We start from the raw sequence: 22322 nt of genomic DNA, 5'->3' as shown, positions 1-22322 counted from the left end.
TGGGGATTAGGCGGGTCTTTGGTGGGGATTAGGTGGGGATGGATATCCAAGTGAGGGTGGGGGCGGGGATGGTTTTGGAGTTGTACCCGGTGGGGCAAGGATGGGGATGAAAGTTGGACCCGCCGCGGGGATGGGGATGGGGATGGGGATGAAAATATTAGGTGGGGATGGGGATGGGAAGGCCAACATCCGCCCCGCCCCGCCCCATTGACATCCCTAGTATAGTGTACTTATTTTAATTAAATCATACTATCATAAGAGGAAGTATTATTTTAACAATACAAAATTCGTAAATAAGTAGTCACATTTTATTGTCAATTGTCACGGTCTCAAACACCAGAATACTCGATTTTTGGTATTCTACAGTATACACATACAGTACACAAAATACACTTCTAAAAGAATCTGGTACTTAAACATGTATTGTTATAAATATTCGTACAATAACTAAACAACACTTTCAACACACCAAAAAGAAGTAAAAAAAGAAGGGGACTCTGTTTAGGAAGTAAGAGATGCTTGGGACTTCATCCTCCTATTCCTTAGACGGTCAGCAATGATGAAAGCAAGCTCCAGAGATTGGGAGGCGTTCAGCCTGGGGTCACAGTGTGTGTGGTAGCGTGAGCTCAGATCATCAAAGGTCACAGTTTCGGCCCCACCAATGCACTCGGTCACATTTTGTCCTGTCATCTCTAGGTGAACTCCACCTGGGTGGCTTCCTTCTTGCTCGTGGACGTCAAAGAAGGCTTTGACTTCGGACTGTCAAATAAGAGAACAGGAACAACAATGTATGCACGTTAGCTTGTTGCAAGGGAACAAAATTAAAGAATATAAAGATGCCACAAGTTGACAAGTATAATCCAATCCCCACAATATAAATCAAACATCCACCCACCAAAGTTAAAAGTATCTAATTTAAAAATATCAAGCCAACATGTTAAATCATACTCGTATTACTAATCAAGTAATCATGAAAGTATAAGAGACCATCAAGCTACACCTTCTAGCATCTTCCCACCTACCACACCCTACCTACCAAAACTTACAAATAAACATCCACAAGAGTGGAAGAAATATGTGGGAAGTAGTTAGTTTGTTTAGCAACCTCAAAGTTCCAGCCAAATACCGGAGCCCCAATAACTGGGAGATACGGCTTTTGCCTTGTGATCAAATGATGTGTGCATCACAATAATTGTGGTGACTCTTGATTCTTACGATTCAAGAAAGCATTGATTAGATTCCAAATGGCCAACTATAGCTTTAGGGGGACCATAAATGGTAATTTGAAAGTATTGGTTACAATTGATATTTTCACCATTTACATTGTAATAAGATGACTTTACTACAAGATCTAAAAGCAATAAGCAATATACATAAGCATGTAAAAAGTGGCCCCTCATAAAAATGTCTTGCCCTACCATAACAAGTGACTCAAATTTATTTTTTCCCCAAGTACATTTAGTTAATATGAATGTGGTCAGTTGTCTTTTTGGCATCATACTTCCCAAATCCAACCCCATATTCCTTTGAAACCCCCACCCGATTGGTAAATTGCATCAATAATTTGACCAAACACCCAAATCTAACATCTAATTGAATGTAGTGAACTATAATTTGTAAGCATTGTAACACAAATTTAACAACAACAGGACAATATTAAATGCCATTGCATAATATTAGCAACATACCCGAATAGCATCAAAAGGCCTAGTTTTCAGACCACAAGGAGCTTTAATGGTATTTCCGTGCATAGGATCACTGACCCAGGTCACAATTTGACCTGCCCTACGGACAGCTCTAATCAGATGAGGAAGCTTCACTCTCATGTTCTCAGCTCCCATTCTAGTGATTATAGTGATTCTCCCTGGCTTGTTGTCAGGGTTCATAATGTCGATGAGCTTGATGAGCTCATTGGGATCCATCTTGTCACTCACCTGTAACACCGACAAATATTCATGTTGAACCACATTAGTTCAATCAATTGGATTAGCTGCTAAAATCTGACTTAAACTACGCGTAATAAAAAAAAAAAGGGCTTGAAATGGATAATGCATTCTTCAGTTACCTTAATTCCAAGGGGATTGGCAATTCCTCTAAGGAACTCAACATGAGCACCATCAAGCTGCCTAGTACGTTCTCCAACCCAAAGCATGTGAGCTGAGCAATCATAGTAGCGCCCAGAAGTTGAATCTAACCTTGTGAGAGATTGTTCATATGGCAACAACAAACATTCATGGGAAGTCCAGAATTCAGTAGCTTGCATTACAGAATTGTCAAGTGTAAGCCCGGCAGCAGCCATAAATCCAAGGGCCTCATCAACTCTGTGAGCTAATTCCTGGTACCTGGAACCATTTAACATGGTACTATGTCAAATTCTGATTAAAATTTTTAAAAATTGCACATGGCTGAAGATGACACAATCAATTAACGGTAAATGCCCTGATCAACAATTTCATTACTCAGGTGTACAATTTCATAAATTGTCAATATCATAAACCAAGCAAAAAGGCAACATTTAGCAAATTCGTACAAAATTTTTGGGAACAAGTGGAGTAAATTGAGGTCACCAGCTAAATACATTCATCCCAAATTTAAGAGGCCCAACCATAGGCAAAAATGCCAATAAGACGTTGGGTCGAAAGCAACATATACTGGTAAATGGCTAAGGTAGCAAAGAACTACACTTTGAAATAAATACCATCACACAATCCAAGCAGAAAAGATCTGCATCATAAGAAGAGAATCTAACAAATTACAGTTACATGACCTTATTTGACAAAAGACCAAATCTTTATATACCAAAAGCATGAGCAATTCTAACACCCATATTTAAGAGCATCCAACTTGGTGCCCACTCAAAAGCTGAAGGGTCAAGAAATATGATGGTGCATCTAAGGCAGCAAATTGAATTCACGCGCATTTAAAATTGAATGAAATCAATGCCACTATACTGTCCCCAGTTACAAGCCCCATAATAGAATGGAGACATGAATTAATCCCCAAATTGGAAAAATCAATTGCCTCAGGCCCTCAGCCTACTATATTCCACCAAGAACTTCCTTTTAATCAAGGACGAATAATGGACTATAATTCATTGACCTTAAGGTTGACAATGATAGGAAATAAAACTCAGCCCAAAACAAGATCCCAAAACACCCCAAGACGTGTCGATAACAGCAAAAAACACCCACATCAATAATTTCTCAACCCTATAGATTGATTCAGTATCCCTTTAATGGTCCAATTCCAACTATGACCAATTCAACCAAGAAATTTTCTGAATTCTATTGTATAATCGCATGTACCATACGAACAAATCTATTTGTAGGTTGGTACAATTATAAACTGATTGTACCACAAACCTATTGAATAATCCCTCCATCCTAATTTGCAATATGCAAAATCCAATGAATTCAACAATTGTTCCAATTAAGGGTCCCCCTTACCATTCTCAACAAAGTAAGAGTTAAACATATAACAAGCATCCCAAAAGAACAAACTTACAAGTATCTATAAAGGGTTAGAAAAAAAGTCAACAAGACATGATATGAGAAAAATCATAGTAAAACATACTTATCAGCCTGTTCACTGTGCTCAGCAAATCCCAAATTCCACTGAGTAACCCTTTGCATAGCAGCATAACCACCAGTAGCAAAAGCCCTCAACAAGTTAAGGGTAGCAGCCGACTGGCAGTAAGCCCTGATCATCCTTTGTGGATCAGGAATCCTCGATTTCTCGTCGAATGTATCTCCATTGATATTATCCCCTCTGTAACTCGGCAGTTTTACTCCATCCCTAACCTCGAACCCGTCTGATCTCGGCTTGGCGAATTGCCCAGCCATTCTCCCCACCTAATATTTCAATCAATGAGTTATGTCAATACTAATCGAATTCACCAAAACCATCAAAGAAAATTAAATTAGGTAACTGAGTAAATAACCTTGACGACGGGCATCTGACCACCGTACATAAGAACAGCACCCATCTGAAGAAGAACACGGAAGGTGTCACGAATATTGTTAGCGTTGAACTCTTTGAAACTCTCAGCGCAATCGCCGCCCATAAGAAGGAAGGCATTGCCGAGAGCAGCATCAGTGAGACGCTCTTCAAGGATACGAGCTTCACCGGCGAAGACAATTGGGGGGAAATCTTCGATGGTTTTAAGAACATTCTCGAGTTCTTTCTGATCTGGGTATTCAGGCAACTGCAATGCCTTCTTAGACCTCCAACTATCAACGGCCCATTTCTGGGTCTTCACCGGAGTAGTGGAGGGGATAGCGGTGGTTGATGCGGCGGCGGAAGGGATGGTGGGTTTGGCGGAGGTAATGGGGGTGTTTTTGTCGGAGGATTGGACGGCGGAGATGTGGCGGGGTTTGCGGGGGAGGAGAGAGAAAGAGGCGGAGTTTGCGGCGGAGGAGGGGGTGGTTGAAGGTAAGAAGGAGGTTTTGGTGGGGAGAATGGTGTTGGTAGAAAGAGCCATTGTTGTTGAATTTGCGTAAGTGTTAATGGGGTTGTTGTTGTAGTTGTTATGCCGCCGAAGTTGGAGAGAGAAAGACGGGGTATTGAGTTGAGGAGAGAGAGAGGAGAGAGAGGGGGTTTTATAAGGTGGGGAAGAGGGGGTAGTTGGAGAAGTGCTGGTGTTAGGAACGGAGATGGGACAGGTAAGGAAAGAGAAGAAGTGGGACAAAATAAAAGAGTTTTTAAGTTGGAACTAGGTTTTGGACTCGAGTGATGTTCCGAGATATTACTCCGTGCAAATTACGAAATACTAATTAGATTAGATTTTACGGATTTAACAAAATTTTACTATGAATTTTAAAATTTTTGAAAAGTTATACAATAATTTACACAAAAAAGAGAGTTATAGTTTCTTTTAATATAAACAAAATTACTTAGTTTATACCGGTTCTTAATTTAACAAAGACACTAAGGTTGGTAGTCTTGGTATCATGCAATAGTCTCTTAATTACAGCTTTTAATTAGCTACAATAATTTACAAAAAATAAATAAATTAGGGAGAATCATAACATTTATAATACGCGTAAAATAACATTTTTTTTTTTTTTTTACCAAAGTTATACTTTAGAACAAAGACATCTAGGTTACTGATACAACACTCTCCCCCGTTACCAATTTAATTAGTTGACAAACTTTGATTGACACATGATTTGGGCAATAATAATGAATTACTTTATACTCAAGGTATAAAAGATATGAAATTAATAATATGGAATATATATGTTAATTAAATATTGAAAAAATATCTTCGTTGGTATAGTAGAAGATTGTTTAAGAAGATTTGACAAAAAATTAAAAAAATAAATGAAGGGGAGTTTTTACAAGATTTTTTTTTTCTTTTTTTGTTACGGAAACTAGAAAAGATAATTTGAGTGGTTAAATAAAATCTTTTATATAATTTAAGAGTTGTTTTTTCAACATTTAACCACAACTCTCCAAACCACCAATGCTTCAATTTGGTGCAATCCCTTTTTTTTTTTTTTTTTTTTTGAAAATAACTACCCTATCTCTAAATCAAAGAATCCATAACTCCTTTTTTTGAAAGAAACAATTATAACTTCCACTTATAATACGAGCAATATTTTTCCCAAAACATACATACCAGTATAGCACGGATACATTCTAGTAATATTATAATTTTTAAGATTTATCTAATCAAATATTGAACAAATAAAAATCACAACAATATATATAAATCTAAGATTACAAAAGAGTATTATAATTAAATTTTAAATTAAAACATCAATTATTACACAAGTAAAACCAACTAATCTATTGACTATTAACAATTATTACTAAAACATAGTATACTAATAACACTACTGTCCATATATTGCTCTCCTAATAAATTTTTTCCTGTCTAAATGTTAAGCATGATTTTTTTTTTTTGGAGCTAACAAATTTAACATTTTTGAAATTTAAATATTAAAAACTTCTACATTACAACTAAACCTATCAAATCTATCGGTTTATCATAGGAAATTAAAATAATTTTAAATAGCACACTAATAAATGAACTATTACATTGAAATATGTATTAGACTACGTTAAATAAGTACTCCATATATCATAATTTAGATGAAACTTTAAAATTATAAAATTACAAATATTTGTTGTACATAATTCTTATTTATATTCATGTATAATAGCAATTACAAAAATAGGTTTTATATAAACCGTGCATCACATGGGTTCTAACCTAATAAATAGGAGAGAAAAGAGGTTTAAGGAAGTAGTAAATTATTCAAGTTCTACATATCAATGTTTTAAAATTAATTTCAAAAATAAAATCTAATATTAAAAAAATAAAACTTTATCTTTTCTTATTAAAGATTTTATCTAAATATCTACTGAATGAGGAAAAAAATTTCAAGTGTGGCCAGCCACATATAAGAATTTTTGAAAAAATTTACAACGTATATTATAGTAAAAAAAAAAATAAAAAAAAATAAAAAGTTCTCTAGATTTGACAAAATATTTTATCAATTTTAAATAACTTACAAATTAAAACCAAAAAAAAAATTCCAATAGAAATTTTAGTGAAAATTTTATGTTTAAAAGTCATAGATATTAAAAAATTACAATAATTATACAAAATATTATATAAAAACCATGCAATGCACGGATTTCATTTAGTCTAGAAGTAAATTTGAATATGTAACCTATTGTATGTATGCACTTAATCTTAATGGCTTCACCACTAGATCAAGACTAGAGCTATTTATAAGTGGGACAACCCATTAAGCCAACCCAATTTGGCCAGCAAAACGAACAGGCTTGGACAATAATTTTAAAAATTGAATATTTAGGTGAAGTAAGCCTAAACCGTTAAAGTGAATAGACGTATATGGAAAAGATAATATTTACTATGGGCTAGCCCGTATAGCAAGAAAATAATTTAATATATATTTTTAGTTAGTTTATTCTACACATATACTACTACTACTACAACAACAACAACTAACAAAACACTAGTTCCAAAATAATTCAGGGTTGGCTAACATGAATCGTCATAAGAAATCGTCCGATCGTGAAAAAAAAAAATAACAAAATTAACAGATAAAAAAGGTATATAAACTGTAAAGTGAGAAAAAGATAGAGCACCGAAATAAAATTTAAGAAAATTTTAAAATAGAAAAATAAAATTCAAGAAAGTTTTTTTCTGCACTTATATTTTTGAAAATAACAACAACAAAAAAATGTATTGAATTCTAAGCTTTTATTGTTTACACTTAAGTATTAATTTTTATTTGATGTTTCATCGTTGAAGATTTGCTAAATAATTTCTTTCATGTTTTCACTCATATGTCAAAATTCCAACTTTTTAATTTCTACTATCATTTGTGATCAAGAAAATTTCAAGACAACTTTGTCAAAATAATTTTTAACATTTATAAATATTAAAAAGATTAGTTAATGTTTTTTTTTTAATGATTAGTTAATGTTGGTAAAAATATTTCAAAGATTTTAGGCTCGTTACCTCGCATAAAAGGGTTTGATTTTGCTATATAAGGCAAGTATAGGTCGAGCCTTTGTTTCTGCCAAATCCGCAAACAATTACCTCTAGTCAAGATCTTACTGGCATAAATTATTTATATTCACTCACGAATCACGATTGTCAAGATTGAATCTTTTTGTATTTCATTTATTAAAGTACTTGTATTATTTTGAAATGACAACATATTATATAAAATTTATTCACATATAATCTTTTCTACTACTTAGGGCCTGTTCACTTTAGCTTAATTTCAGTTTACTTCAGCTTCAATCAGTTCAGTTCAACTCCTAATTTCCTTCTCTCATAAGATATTCATTTCAGCTCTATTCATTTCAGTTCAACTCCAATCAATTCAGTTCAGTTCAACTCAATTCAGTAAATGTGAACAGGCTCTTAGTCTTTAAAATATCCACAAATAATCTCCCTTTGTTTTCAATAGTAGTAAAAATTTTTCTTCTCAACCAATGTGAAGTTTGACCCCCTCTATTTAGGCTCCAGTCTTTTGAATTTTTTTTTTCAGGTCAATTGAGTTTAGGTCATCTTGGTACATTACTCTACTTCATTTTAGATCTATTCCGCTTATTTCATTTCACCTCAAAAGATTATTGGAGGACAAAGACTACATGACATAGCGTAGTATAGAGTTGACAAACGTGTCGTGTTATACTCACATTTGCATTTCACGCATAGGAGAACCTCAATACTAACTTGACCATTCCATTTAATTAAATGTGTTAGAAACCCTTGACTCTAACCCACTTTTAATTCCATATCATTCATATTCGTGTTGTATTATCTAGTTATATGATTATTTCCATATTTTCTTTCTTAGACAAGTTGAATCGTATTAGGAATCTTAACACCAACCCATCCTATTTAATTTAACGGGTCATAAACCATTAACACTAATATCTGTTTTTTCGGTATTCATCAATTCATATCGTGTCAACTTTTGCCAACTCTACGTGGTTAAAACTTTGATATTTACTTAAATAAAAGACTTACTTATTGAATTGAATATGTATAATGTTATATATGTGACACATAACCACATTTAGAAAAGTTTTATTTTTTATTTTTTTTAATACAAAGCGTTTTACCAAATAACCCTCTAATATTGACCGAGTAACCTTTATAACACAAACGAAATAAAAGTTTGTGCTTTTAATATACTCAAGTAGTATAATTGTAAATATAGATATTGATAATAATAATAATAATAATAATAATAATAATAATAATAATAAAACGAACAAGTAGAAGAAAAAGAAAAGTGAGAACTGAGAAGTGGGGATTTAGGGGAAGTGGTGGTGGTGGTAGTTGAGGGTTTTTGTGTAATTTCAGTGTAAATTTAAGGTATTTTATAAATAAAAATACTGTAGTTTCACTTCTCACCTACTAATCGCAAATTCGTCACACTTCTATATTTTTAATTCGCTGGCATTCAGCTGCGCCAACTTATTTTGGCTTAGCGCACGAAGCCACCATTCGGCATTCGCACACAATCATTTTTTACTTTCTATTTATTTATTCTGTAAGACAAAAAGGAGGAGTCTCACTTGAGGGAAAGAGATAACTCAGATAAGGGATATCCCTTCGAGTGAGTCTTGTGACATTTGATTCTTAAATTTTAGGATATAAAATAGGAGCGATATTACTAATTTACCAATTTAACCGCAATCATTCTGCACTTTTTATTTGCATTAAGGGAAAACATAATTTATATTACGTTATGTATGTTAGTTATTTGATCAGTGTAATTGTATATTTTCAATTTTATAATTGGATTAATGATGGACAAAGTTATGGTCTTATGGTGTATACTCTCTTAGTCCCTGTACAGTCTATTATTATTTTCATGGTTAAATCTTAAATATTTGACCACAAATTGTTATTATGTGTATGAAAATATAAAATGCATAGTTTTGTGAGGTATCATAATCACTATATTAATATTCTACATAAATTAATTAAGAGAAGTATTTTAAAATAAATGAAGTATATATATTGATATGGCAGCTGCAGTAGCCAGTAGTAGTCTGGTATTATTGTTTCATTCATAAGCTGAGTTTGAGGGACCAAATTTAGTAATAAATACGTATTCAATGTTAGTTTGGTTCAATAGTTGAATACCATAAAGAATTGGTTGCTTTCGACTATTTTTTTTAAAGATTTTTGACAAGGAGACTAATTGGAAAGGGTCAAACGAATACGTACATGCACGTTGCAAAACAAAAAAAAAAAAAATTACACTGTTTTTTACCTGTAATTGTAATGTGATTTAATAGGGTTAGATTATTCGATTTAAAGAAGGAATGATCTGTAATTTTCATGGAACACTTTTGGAAGAAAGCGTTGCATTTTCAGATTTTCTTCTAATGTTCATACTGCACAAAAGTTTTTTTTTTTGGGTGAGCTAGTACAAAAGAAGAATTAATCTGAAATTTTCGGGGAAATTTCTTGGAAAAAATAAGCACATTTCTTCTGATATTTTACACGAGATATTTAATGTATTACTTACGGAGTTGCGATATCCTTTACATGGAGATCAGAGGTCAATGAGTCATTTATTTGACTCTTACTTACATGAATTTGACTTCACTAGAAATTGAACATATAAGTTTATAGACTGGCCAATTTGTTGCACGTATCAATTGACTTTTCTTGATTATTGAATAAAAACGATATGCTTTATAAATTTGATGTAGAACAAGCATATATATACTTCCTCCGTTTTTATTTAGTTGCAACACATCTCTTCGGCACTTATTTTAATGAAGATATTAAACTAGGTAAACGGATAAATTAATTTACAAAATTTTACCACCTATAAGAAGAAAGTGATAAGTTGTTACGGTTTAAATTTCATAGCTTAATTCATTCGTTTACCTAGTTTAATCACCTTCTCGAAAAGCGTGATAAAATGTGTGTTGCAAGTATAAAAAAAACAGAGGAAGTATATGCGCATGTGTAAGTGTGTAACAACTTGATATTATGTGGTGACCTGATCGTATGGTTGAACACATAAGTACAGTTTCCTAAACTAAACATCACAGAATTATCATTTTCAATAGCTAATTATGACTTAATTACATTGTTGCATGATGGATTAAAAAACAGAGTAGAGAAAGTTAATCGTCACCTTGCTAGATTGCCTTAAACAAATGAATAAATAAAAGAGCTAATATTACACTCTTAAACTTATTCTTGCGACTTGTTTGGTGGAATTATGTACCATGAAAATATTAAATATTTTTCCTTACAAATTACAAATTTATTACTCCGTATTACTTATCAAATAAATGATATGTATGATAAATTAGTGTCAACATGGTTACATAAGGATCATTTATTCTTGAGATTGCAATACTTTCACTATAGAATGCCAGTGAAACTATTTGACCAATTGACCATCACTAATCAATCAAATCTATATTACTAAAATGATGAGTTAGAGAAGTGTTGTTATATACATTGATACTACACCTGGTTGGACGATGCATTTAAGGGTATTGTAATTAGCTCATTTTGCTGATGGTTATTATTACATATTTAATAATCAAATGAAAGAAATATATATATTTTTGGGTGCATCATACATCCAAGTGTAGATAATAATTTGCTCAACAAGAGCCACCTTTTTCGTGATTTTTTATACTCATCAAACAATTTTCCACAAAACGTGAGAGATTACTCACAAGTTGGAAAGTATAATTATATAGTTTCCTATATTAATATATTATAAATACCCAATGTAACACCACCCGAATATATATTTTGTACCAGATTGAGCAGACAGAATTTGGCAATTAGGCACACCGCACACATGCCATATAAGCTGCATATCATAGACTATTCCTAAATAATGGGTGTAATTGACTAAAATGCATATATAAGCAGCCGAATTATTTAGCTATTTTTTAAATGCAACATATCATAGATTAGAGGATATTGTCTTATCTCTTTTATTATATGTTTCCATTTTAAAATTGTCTCATTATAAGTAAGCCTCAAATAAGCAAATCCTACATTGAGCTGTTTTTAAAGCAACACAATCAAGTTTGACCAGATTCGAATAATAAAAACATCGATATCATAACTGATCACTCGAATATGCCTTGAACTAATAGATCCAAATAATATGTCTTCTACCTTAACATACATACAAATGATACAATTGATACAAGATACAAAGAATTTTTTGCCAAATACTAAAAATTAAATGAAAACTATTAAGAGGTAAACAATTCTTCTAATTCATGGTACGAGCGACTATACAACGTATAAGCTTGTCGAATGGAAAAAACATGTTAGTGACGTTAGAGTACACTATAATAAAAAATAAAAAATAAATAAATTTAAAAAAAAAAATGCAAAATAAGAAAGACCAAATACGTGATTTAGTATTATTACTACGTGTTAGACTATATATTCATCCACTTTGTTGCTGATAATTTTTTTCATGATGGTATAATTTGATAATAATATATTGCCACTTGTAATTAACTGATTACCTTAATTAATTAAGTAAATGACAATCATTGATAAGACTTTTAGGAGAAAGTCGACTGCCCATGCCATGAAGTTGGTCAAGTAAATCATCCACCTAACTTCTTCACAAACTCATTTAAAAGTTCAAAACTTTCAAATCTTACCAACCCTAATGAAAATATGAAAGGGATGGAAAAAGGAAGGAAAATTCCACTATTTGTGCCAATCTCATCCTCTAAATACATTCCAAATTCCAATTTATCTTAGGAAATAAGTTAGTTGTATAATGGCATATTAATTAGTATATTTCTGTTTTTTATAAAAAAAAAGTTGGTAGTATTTTAATTTGGAATTTGTCGAAATGCACATACATAGGGCATCCAATTTACTTATCACTAAAAAACAAAGAGGACATTTATGATTATTAAGTAACATTGTATCACATCATAGATTCATATAGTAGTGTATCTTATCTTGATCTATCAAGATATGGAAAATTGCTTAAAGGTAACAGGAATATCTATATATATATATATATATATATATATATATATATATATATATATATATATATATATATATATATATATCATATTGTCTTCATTATAACATGTGTAGAAAGAATTTCACACGTATACTTCTTTATTAACCTTCTATCCCGATCCCCCCCCCCCCCCAAAAAAAAAAAAAAAAAAAAAAAAAAATCTCATTGTCTCCTAAAACTCTAGATTACCCTTTAGATTCTTGGCTACTTTCACAGTCTAATATTATCCTTTATACATCTCTATCTTAATTTTAATGCAACGTTCATTTTAGCCTATATGAAAAAGAGTAGAAGAAAGACAATGGAAGAGGCATCTAACTACTAAGCAATTTGCCTCAAAAAAAAAAAAAAAAAAAAAAAAAAAAAAAAAAAACAATTAGCCAATGAAAAAGAGTATTGAAAAAGATGAATGTAGTTTCACTGTATAATTAACTAGTCAATTTGTAGTGTAATGGACCTAATAATACTTTATTAAATGTGTATAATGATACTTCACATGTTATAACAATACTCCAAATAATTGAATGTTACTTATGTGACATAATTAGTTCTCTCTCTTTCAATTAGTAGTTGGTTTCTAATTCACCATTATATTTCTCTATATATCTCGTTTCCTCCTACCTACACGGCTAGTTATTTTGTTTTAATATAAAGTTGACATTCATATTCAATCATTTAAATTTTGATCGTGCTGTATTATTCAAAGACGCATAGCAGTTAGCCAAAAAAGACCTCAATTGTTTGAGCATGTTTTGTTGTAAACTAAAGAGATATTTTCAAGGTTACAATGAAATTAAAATAATAAGATCGAAAAATTAATCTTATGACAATGGAAAGAATACGGTGTGTTGTGAAGCAAATTCATTGACTTGAAAACGAAATTCCGGCACAACCGAGGTGCACAATTGTATTCGCCGGCACGTTCCCTAAGGTTAACACACCACTTCCACTCAAAGGCACTTTTGGGTGGAAGGTTGGAGCCAAGTAGCTTATGCCCAATATAGAGTATGTGTTTAAGCTTGTGTTTGAAGGTTATGAACAAATATCTTCTGATTTTTTCCAATCATGAAATATATAATGAAGGGGATAATCAAGAGTTGGAGAATCCAAAGAGACCAAGCTCTTAATCAGAAATAAAGGCATAATAACAACCCCTTAAACTTTTCCATCAAAAAAAAAAAAAAAAAGCCCTTAAACTTTCCATTAATTGGGAGTTAAGAGGAAGTTACAAAAAGAAGGGGAAGAGAAAGAGTTAGAACTTCCAACGGTCACCTAGGAGCTCCGCCCGATGGCGCGCCAGGCAGGGCGAGCTTCCACCCGGTGGCGCGCCCGACAGGGCGAGCTCCCGCCCAGTAGGGCGAACATACGATAAAAATCATCTTTACTGTCGCGCCCAGTTGAACAGATCTCGCCCGATTAGGCGCCCGGTGCCAAGGTTAACATTCTATTTTCTTCCTTTATTCCAACATGTTTAAAACAACTTCCTTTATAGCATAACGAGTCCAAAATCTGCCCAATGATGATCCGCATAACAATTTTTACCCAAATTGATCAATTGCTAAAATACAAGCAGGCTATGATTTAAGGGACATCGTTATTGTCTTGTGAGAACGACTCTTTAGTCTTTATGCTAACAAATCAACCCCGTACAAATTAAAACTCATCCTATGTAATTGTCGTGGAACTTAAACACAATCAATTTAAGCCCATCCTATGGTCGTCTATTCATTTGGAGTCTTTATCAATTTTACAATGACTGATTGAAAGATCTGAAAATTGTACCTCGTAGTTAAATTTGATGCTAGACACAAATTAGGTAATCCTCGAATCAATTTCATTTTAACAATCAACTAATAACATTTTGGCTTGTGAATTACTCTAAAAAAACGTGAGTGTGTGTGTGTTATTAGTCCCAACTATGATCCAATTCATCTCAACTGTTGATTAACTTAGGGCGCTCTCAATTCTCAACTTTAAGGCTCTTCCCTCATTTTATAATGACCGGGTAAACCCGATTAAGATATGTGGGGATTGAAATAAAATACTCCGTGATTGAATAAGTTGTCGATATTAGACATATGGAACCATGAGGGGATCCATGAAGAGGTTTCCAACAGGATGGTTCCGGTTTAGCCTGATTCAGAAAATTCCATTTGGCTAGGAGTTAGTATTAGGTATTCCTGGAGTGCCTAGTATTGTACTCCAGGCCTAATCTAATAAATAGTCTAGAAACCCAACTTTTTTTAAAAAAAAAGCACACTAGAATTTATTCATGAAACAACAAATTAACAAAACGAAATAACATAAAAACATAAAATAGAAGCATATTATTCCAATTACTAAACATGATATTTATTCTTATTGAACATGTTACTTAAGAACTGCTCAATATTATTTCAGATTTTATGATTTTAAAAGCATACTACTTTCATTACTAGAAATATTATTTTAGAACTCATAAATGTTTCTGATTACATTATTTTAGAACTTATAAATATTATTTTATAAATAGAAGCATGTTGTTTATATAACTTGCAAATTAACTGTTAAAACACATGTTATTCTTAATTGACATTATATTATTTTAGATTAAACTATATGTTACGTTTCAAAAAGAATCATCAAATTTGCAATTGTGTAAAATTGAGTTGCCCCGTCCCAGCAGACTGGGTGGTTCCTCTGTCGTCAATCGAGGAGCTCTTGGCGAGAGTTCTGCTTGCCGAAGCCTTACTCAACAAGGACCGTACGACTTGCCTTGGTTCGGGACGAAGCCAAGCCGATACAATCGAACATCATCGACCTCGATACCCAGCAAATTGCGCAAAATTATCTTCAATTTAGTAAAGTAATTGACGAAAAAAGATGAGAAAAAAGAGTGATTGATTGAATTGGGAGAAAAATTAGAATGAAAAATTTGCAATTAGAATAAAGAGGATTAAATTCATAGAAATTGAAAGAACATAGAGGGAAGCAAAGTATATCAGAAAGAAAAGGGAGAAAATCAAGAAGGAAGAGGAGATAATAGAAGAAGAGGCTGACTACCTATTGTCCCAATTAGAAACGGTGTCATTTTGACCCCGGAGTACCATGCTCCCGGTACTCTGGGAGTTTAATAGAAATTTTGGCTAGTAGGATATGTACTTCTGTCAAATTTTGAGCCACCATCCTTGTTAACTAGACAAAATTTGAATACAATTAGACCTACTGAGTACTGACCTTTCAGTATATGACTGGCCCTATTCTGTTTCTTTGTGCCTTTGTGGGCCAGCTCCAATTTTCTTCATTAAGCACAGCTGCTCTTCACTCTCCTAGCCCAGTCATAAAGCCCAGCCCAATATCAACCAGGCCCATCTCTAAAGGGGAAGAGGGAATAAAAATTCAAGTAAAATCTAATGCTCACAATTAAATGCACACACAAACAATAGTAATGTACGCAATATAGTGAGACATAGCTCAACTGGTTAGAGCTTTACTTCCGATTTCAGGAAATTATGAGTTTGATTTTCATCACCTGTCCTAGTAGCTCTCTAAAAACCAAATAAAAAAAGACATTCAACCAAGAAAAAACTATCTTATAAAGCTGAAGCGTTACTCCTTTTGTCATCAACCAACGTCCAATGGGCTTATACGTAGATCGTCCTTTTTTTTGTTGTTGTCATTGTCGTCAATCGTCAATGTTATTAGATTGATTTATTTTAACAATTTTGCCTAATACAGTATGAGTGTTAAAACAATTGACCACAATGTTAATGGTATGATTAACCGTGCGCGAAGCCGTTGAACAGCCTTACATGTAACAAATATTTAGCTCACTAAAATGTTGGCTTTATAGCCATATTCATAATGAAGTACTGTTTCTTGCACGGTATCATAGTGTTGTGCCAAATCGTGTGGTATTATATATGGAGTACTTTTAATTAATCTTAGTGATTTACAAAGTAAAAAAAAATCCGTACACATAATAGTTGTATTTGAAATAGATTAATTCGCAATTATTTGTTCCCATTGCGTGTTTGAAATCTATCAATCCTAAGAAGTGTATTTATTAGATCAAGTAACAAGTTGATTTCTCGTACAAGTAATACAAATTGAAATTAATTTCCTTACATCATTTATATTAAAGCATTTGACAATTCTAATGAAAGCATCCTTCTAACAAACGCTTGGTTTGAGTACTTGTTCTAACACGACAAGTCGACAATCCTTAAAACATAAAATATGTGTCCCTTATATTATCAAAAAAAATACAAGAATTGAATAATTTCAATTCAAATGACATGAATAAAATTTTAAAAACCAGTATGTACAATACAAGTAACAAATAGTTCTAGCCAGCACATATAATTGAAGCGCGCACAGAGAACATGTCTAATCTCCGCTTATAAAAAAGAACATAGGTCGAGTCTATAGTACTCTCTACTAGTACCACCCCCAAAACTTTACCAACTAAACAAAAACCTTATCGACTAAATAAAGACCTTATTAATGGTTAGGTAGCTATGGTTTCAATTAGGATCAACTGGAGAACATGTGCAATAGCAGCAAGAAAAAAATCAGGGATTGACATAGTATAAAAATACAAACAGACATGAATAGTTTTCCAGTGTTCAAAGCACGCTTGAGTACAAGATCCAAAGTTACGGTCACATGAAATCATGTGGCCGCTGATTTCTTGTCTCTTCCATCTAACTAAACCACAAACTAAACACACTACTTGTGTGAACGAACTTCCGACATTAATCTTTGGGGTTGCAAATATACACTAATTACAACCAAGATTTTTAAGTAATCACTTACTAGTATGGAGTACCTTGTTTCGGATGATACAAAGTAACCGGTTTTACAAGTTTCGCTAAGAGTGCATTTACAAGTGTGAAGAAGCAAACGTTGAAAGTAATTTAAAATAGAGGAAGTAAACATTTGCCGACCTTTGATTGATCTTGTTTATAATTAAGGAAATTCTCAATGGTAGCCCTCAACTATTGCTTATTCTCAATGGTAGCCAATTTTTTTTTTTGAATTCTCAATGGTAGCACTCTACTTTTAAAAACTTGCAACCGTAACCTTATTAACTCTAAACCGTAAACTATCTGTTAACTTTAACTATTTTCAACACTTTTCTCTCTCTTAACCATTTTCTCTCTCATCCCCTTCATTCAACTTCCATGGCAGCCACCTCCAAGGCTCCACCCCCAAACCCTCCACCACAACACCCTCCACTGTCCACGATACACCCACCCCCTGTCTTCCCCCCTTCCACCGCATGCAATGGCCACCCCTTCAAGTTAACTTAACCAGCCCACAACAACAACAACATCAGTACATACAAAAACAACAACCAAACACCTCCACCTTTACACCACCGGGTCACCCAACTATACACAACTAAGCAGCCTGCAGCAACCACCATTTGCCACCTCTCTTGCCTCCAACCCACAGCAGCAACCATGCAAATTGCAGCTTTCACACCAACACCACAATCACAGCCCTCGCGCCGCACCCTAATTGCTCGAAAATTCAACAAAAATGGAGGTAGATGAATTCCCAATTCCTTTCAATCACAAACATAAAAAAAATCCCCAATTAAAAACCTAGAATTCATAAATCATCTCCAATTCTTCTCGCACAAATTCGACATCGAATTCAAATAATTTCCGGTTTATTCTCCCTCCAATCCCCGACTTTGGCCACCACATTGACGCATATGGTGCAAATTTAACGGCGACGGATGATGGAGAAGAAGAGGAAGAACAAATTGAACCATGTAAAGAGGGGGTAGGGGAAACACCAAAATAGGATGTGTTTGGGTGTCGGGAGAATCTATCACCGGTGGGTGGTGGAGCCGTGGAGGGGGAGGGGGAAAGTGGTTGGGCAGTGGAGGGAGGGAGGTGGCTAGGCAGTAAGGGGAAAGAGTGGCTGGGCAGTTGAGGGGAGGGGTGGTTTTATTTATTTACTTTTTTTTTTAATTAACCTTGATTTAAAATAAAATTAGATTTAACAGAAATTTAACGGAAAAACATAATTAAGGTTACGGTTGTAACTTTTAAAAAGTACAGTACTACCATTGAGAATCAAAAAAAAAAATTGGCTACCATTGGAAATAAGCCATAGTTAAAGGCTACCATTGAGAATTTCCCTTACAATTACTTACTATAGCAAAATCTCAAAACATGATTGCAGGGTAAATAGAACAAAAAACAGAATATAAGTGTACTCGGGACATGCAGGCCTACCACTACTTACCACACAGAAGACACAGGGAATCAATTAAAAATAGACCCACCAAAATATGGTAAAAAGAAGAGCACATAAATTTGAACATGAATATCAATATCAACATCAACATCCATGCAATAATGTCAGGAATAATATCAAGGTATTTTAATTTTCAAGCCTCATAAATTAAATCTGAATATTTCACCAAATCCTTAACAAATACAATAATGCATACGTAGGAGGAGTATTCCTACATATGAGATGCCGTATTAAGTTGGTAATATATAATTAATACGATAAAATCACGCATCATTTAGTGTTATTCAATTTCGCATGACATCAAAAACAAAACAAACATCAGTCTGCAACATTGAATATACAAGAATGAAGTAAGTTTTTCAATATACCGATATATGAAGTATATAAGAACTTAATTCTTTCCATGGTTTTCTTAGGTGAAACGTGAAACAATCAGATACATACTCTAATATTTGAGATCAGGAAAGAAAAAGAAACAAAACATATACAAACTGCAATACTTCATTAACATTAAAGCGTCTATAGATTCACATAACGGGTGCCTATTTCTAGTGCAATGCAGAAGCTAAGCAGGAAAAACTAATACTTAAGGGGTAGACTCTTCACAAATTTCACAAGGAGTGAAATAACACCAAGTTCACAACATTGCTAATATTAACTATTCCGGACTAACTACTCGGGCTAGGGAGATGGAGGCCAGCCAAATTCATACATGTTATCAGGACCTTCATAAATCCTGAGCTCTATGTCTTCATCATCCCACATCCCATCAAAGCTTTCATCGTCGCTATAATCCATGTAATCATAATCCGAGAAGTCGGAGTCTGAGTAATATTCATCGAAATATGCTCTCCTTTCGAAAGCACCCATCACCACTTGAGGTCCAAGAACCTCCAACTTTGGGTGCCGCTTCTCAAGGGCCTTTTTGTCTAGATGGACATCCCAACACCCTCGCAAGTCCAAGAATTCAAGGTCGGGGCACCCTGAAAGGATGTCAAGGACACACTCTGTGTTGATTCGAAGGTAAGCAAGCTCAAGCTCTTTAAGCTTAGGCATTGTTTTGGCAATAGCATGAGCTTCATCAACATGTGAAAGCTTGAAAGCCGAACCTAAAGGGTGCATGTTCCAGCTTAATGAAGACAGCATCTTACAGTTTTTTCCAAAGGCTTCTAAAGCACGAGTGCTAATCTGACAACAGTAGCTCAGGTCTAATGAAACAATTCTAGAGAACTTCCCAGCCAACTGCTCTACAATGGAATCACTGATACCGCATCTCCGCATTATAAGATTCTGAAGGGAGCCCGCACTGGGAAATGCAAAAGAAATAACACATCCACACCTCAAAATCACGAATTGAACAACCATTTTACATAATCATAGTTAATAATTAACATAGCAACTATTAATCTAGTAGGCTCATCAGGCAACATATCTATGATGCAAATTCAGGTTATATGCTGAGGTCCTCTCTTCCTACAAACCTTCCGTTACATAAAACTTCAACCCTTTAACTTCACACAAAATTAGCATTGAAGATGAAAACATATATCATGAGCATCATTTAAGTGTTCGTTTTGTTTGTTTTATTGGTTGAAGTGGATACATCAAAGATTTGTTTGGTTAAGCAAGCCAATAAATTCGCACAATTCCAAAATCATCCCCTGGAATCCACAGGCCTCATCCCGAAAACGTGATTTTGAAGACATGGATTTGGCATTGGGTGGATATGAGACATTCTCCCTATACTTTTTCCTCAAATGAATGCTCCCAGATCCACAAAACACCAAGTCCATGACTATAATGCATGGTCCCCAATATTCTTTCCATTGTTTGCATAACAAACCATTATTGATTGATCTATCACATTAACTCATTGGTCCCCAAATCACACTTAACTCCTCACTAAATTATCTTCATAATCAATATGATAAGGGAAGGCAACCCGAAGGAACACGTTTTCCTGCCCTTCATTTTCGCCTTTTCCCTTTGCCTAACGTCGTACCAGAAACAAAGAGCATTTACATTCAACATTCAACAATCACAATAAACTAGCTATAAGCTAAAAACTGAAAACATAGAGATCATAGTTAGGATGCTTACTTTTCAGCAATGAAAGCGAAACTCTCATCATCATTGACACAAGAAACTTGAAGCTTACGAAGCGAGCCAGCACTACGAGTAATAAGCAGTCGGAGCATCCGGTCGAGTTTCTCCGGCTCGCAATCAACACTCCACTCATCAAGATCTATCTCTTGCCAACAATAAGGCCCTTGAGCAGCTTTCCCCCATGCCTTGCAAACTCTAGGAATCACTGTTAAAATGTCCTCTAATGACAACTTCTTAAATATTAACCCTAATGCATCTGGAATTAACTCATCCCATTGTCGAAATTCACTTCCTTCTTCCATCTTACTCTCCCCCACCTTCAAATCAATATAATTCCCCACAAATTAGTTTTCTACACCAAAGTTTAAAACTTTACAAGCTATAAGGTATAATTGATATAATCATATAAAGCAGATCTTATGACAAATTGAACATAATATACTTCAACAAAAATCAGTATTGTAAACTAATATGCCTTCAAATCAGTGTTTTTGTACTAAAGTTTTAATTTTTTCAAGTGGGTATCCTAAATCAAGCAAGAAAATTGAAATTTTCACACACACATAGATAAATAATTAAAATTGCAGCTTTAAAACAGGATAAATGAGATAAATAATTCAAGAAACAGAGAAATACCTAAAATGAGAGCTTCAAATCAACATAGTACGGAGTACAAATTAAGGGGAAATTGGAAATTTTCACCAATTTCTAAACTTTAATTTAAAAATTGGAGGAGGATTTATCAAGAATTGGGATGAATTTAATTTCCCAACTACCCAAAACCCAGAAAAATAAATGAAAAAGATAGATCAACAACAAGTTTATAGAGCAATAAATGAATTAAAGCAGGAGTTTCATGAAATAAAAAAATAGAGTAACAGATTCAAACATAAATTAATATAGAATTAAGTGAGGTTTTTGGATAATATTTTAATAATTACAAGAATAAACATACCTAAATTAAGGAGGGAGAAAGATAAACTTGAAAGCTTCAACCTTCTCGCCCGAACATGAAGAGGGAACTCCGAATTATCCGCTAAAAGAAGAGAGAGAAAGTGAATTTGTGTGTGAGAATTAGAGAGAGAAAGTTGAGGTGAGTACAAATGTTTATGTTTTATCGCACTAGTGGAGTAGTGGAGTGGTGCTAACCAACGGATTTAAAACCACCGACAAGAAAAGTTGTAGCTCTAAAAAGTTTTTTAATTTATAGACCCCACAATATCACATTTTTGCTAAATTATAGGGAAGAAATGAACACATAAAAGGACTCTTGTCACTAATCTAAATTTCAAAAGCACATATTCTTTATCATCGCACGTATTACACGCTATTAGTTGATGGTGTGACGGATTTAAATTTTTGATAATATCATTTTATCATATTGAAAAATGATTGTGTAGAATTGAGATA

At 33.6% G+C, this 22322-nt stretch overlaps 2 protein-coding genes across 2 annotated transcripts; both read right to left on the bottom strand.

Moving 5' to 3' along the window:
• Positions 1-286: 286 nt before the first annotated feature.
• LOC145586518 (phospho-2-dehydro-3-deoxyheptonate aldolase 1, chloroplastic-like) lies at positions 287-4613 on the bottom strand. The gene is made up of 5 exons (XM_081643367.1): positions 3941-4613; positions 3574-3851; positions 2066-2342; positions 1689-1934; positions 287-759 (listed from the first exon to the last, which is right to left on the bottom strand). Exons 1-5 carry the CDS (start codon positions 4478-4480, stop codon positions 502-504), a joined length of 1599 nt encoding a protein of 532 aa, XP_081499493.1. The 5' UTR covers positions 4481-4613; the 3' UTR covers positions 287-501.
• A 14676-nt stretch (positions 4614-19289) lies between these two features.
• Positions 19290-22036, bottom strand: LOC145586517 (F-box protein FBW2-like). The gene is made up of 3 exons (XM_081643366.1): positions 21868-22036; positions 20907-21229; positions 19290-20112 (listed from the first exon to the last, which is right to left on the bottom strand). The coding sequence occupies exons 2-3, from the start codon at positions 21212-21214 to the stop codon at positions 19488-19490; spliced, it is 933 nt and encodes a 310-aa protein (XP_081499492.1). The 5' UTR covers positions 21215-21229; positions 21868-22036; the 3' UTR covers positions 19290-19487.
• Between the last annotated feature and the right edge of the window lie 286 nt (positions 22037-22322).

The sequence above is a fragment of the Chenopodium album genome, chromosome 16, assembly GCF_948465745.1.
Source record: "Chenopodium album chromosome 16, dcCheAlbu1.1, whole genome shotgun sequence".
NCBI lineage: Eukaryota > Viridiplantae > Streptophyta > Magnoliopsida > Caryophyllales > Amaranthaceae > Chenopodium > Chenopodium album.
The sequence above is the reverse complement of the archived record's forward strand: the minus strand, read 5'-3'. Positions and strand labels throughout refer to the sequence as shown.